Source organism: Bison bison, unplaced genomic scaffold (genome assembly GCF_000754665.1).
Source record: "Bison bison bison isolate TAMUID 2011002044 unplaced genomic scaffold, Bison_UMD1.0 scf7180017864252, whole genome shotgun sequence".
NCBI lineage: Eukaryota > Metazoa > Chordata > Mammalia > Artiodactyla > Bovidae > Bison > Bison bison.
Window position 1 is genome coordinate 969,733 of NW_011494824.1, and position 1,121 is coordinate 970,853.

Genomic DNA, 1,121 nt, shown 5'->3' on the forward strand with positions numbered 1-1,121 from the left:
ACAATATTGAAACGATCTGTTTATGGCTTTCCTGGCCTGCAGGTTTCTCAAAGGCAGTGGCCTCTTCTCTTTTATCTTCTCCCCGTGTCCAGCACAGAGAACTAGCTATGTTTTGATGAAAGAACTACCATCTTCTCTTGATTCTTATAAAGCTATCCGTCTCCAGTTTGGCAGTAACCAGTTCCCCCATCACACGATCGTTTCTGGAAAGTATAGGAACTGCCCCTTACACGTGAGTTAGGAGTCGCTTGAAGCGTAACGCATGAAGGGTTTAGACCCAATACTTTTGTACCTGTGCAAAAAAGCCCCAGGCTAAGAAAGCAGGCTTTTTTAAAATGCCGTAATGGTGGCTCAGAGGTTAAAGAGTCTGCCTCCAATGCAGGAGATCCGGGTTCGATCCCTGGGTGGGGAAGATCCCCTGGAGAAGGAAATGGTAACCCACTCCAGTATTCTTGCCTGGAGAATCCCATGGACAGAAGTGCCTGGTAGGCTACAGTCCACGGGGTCGCAAAGAGTCGGACACGACTGAGCGACTTTACTTTCTTTCCTTCCAATGCCACTTAACTACAAAGCTCATTCGGTCCTAGGTGAGGGAGTATGGGGAGGGTTTGGGGGTCTTTATCTACAAAGTTCTTAGCTCAGGCCTGGGCGCCCACAGGCCCTACTCCCGCCTGCACGCAGTCTGGCTGGGAACACCTCCCCCTCAAATCTCGGAGGGCCACCCGCCGCCAAGGCCCCGGCCCAAGGGCGGTCACCTTCTCCAGGGCAGCGCCTCTTCCTCGGGGTCGCTCTCCGTCACGGACCCCTCTACCACCGTTTCATCGCTGTCCCAGTCTGCGGCCTGGGAGCCTTCTTCCATCTCCACGTCGCACTCGGAGTCTTTCTTATCCTCCTTCTCCAACTCCTCCATTTCCGCAAAACAAAAAAAATTTGTTTTTTAATTAAAAAAAGTAAAAATCACAAAACGTAAGTGCTCTGAGGGCCAGGAGAAATTATGAATTAATAAGCACATTCTTGGCGGGAGACCGGCCTGTTCCGCGAGTGCAGCGCCTCAGGCCGCGACTGCGTCGTGAGGGAAGCGGGCCAGCGCCGCGGTGTCATCGCACGCGGCCGGCAGGGGG

The 1,121-nt window shown here is 53.0% G+C and overlaps 1 protein-coding gene across 1 annotated transcript in view; it reads right to left on the reverse strand.

Moving 5' to 3' along the window:
* The window catches only part of ANKRD31 (ankyrin repeat domain 31), a 135,948-nt gene extending 134,904 nt beyond the window's left edge, over window positions 1-1,044 (reverse strand). Inside the window, exon 1 of the mRNA XM_010847598.1 lies at window positions 756-1,044. Within this exon, the coding sequence (XP_010845900.1) occupies window positions 756-910 (155 nt within the window). The 5' untranslated portion in view covers window positions 911-1,044. The remainder of the gene's footprint in view (window positions 1-755) is intronic.
* Between the last annotated feature and the right edge of the window lie 77 nt (window positions 1,045-1,121).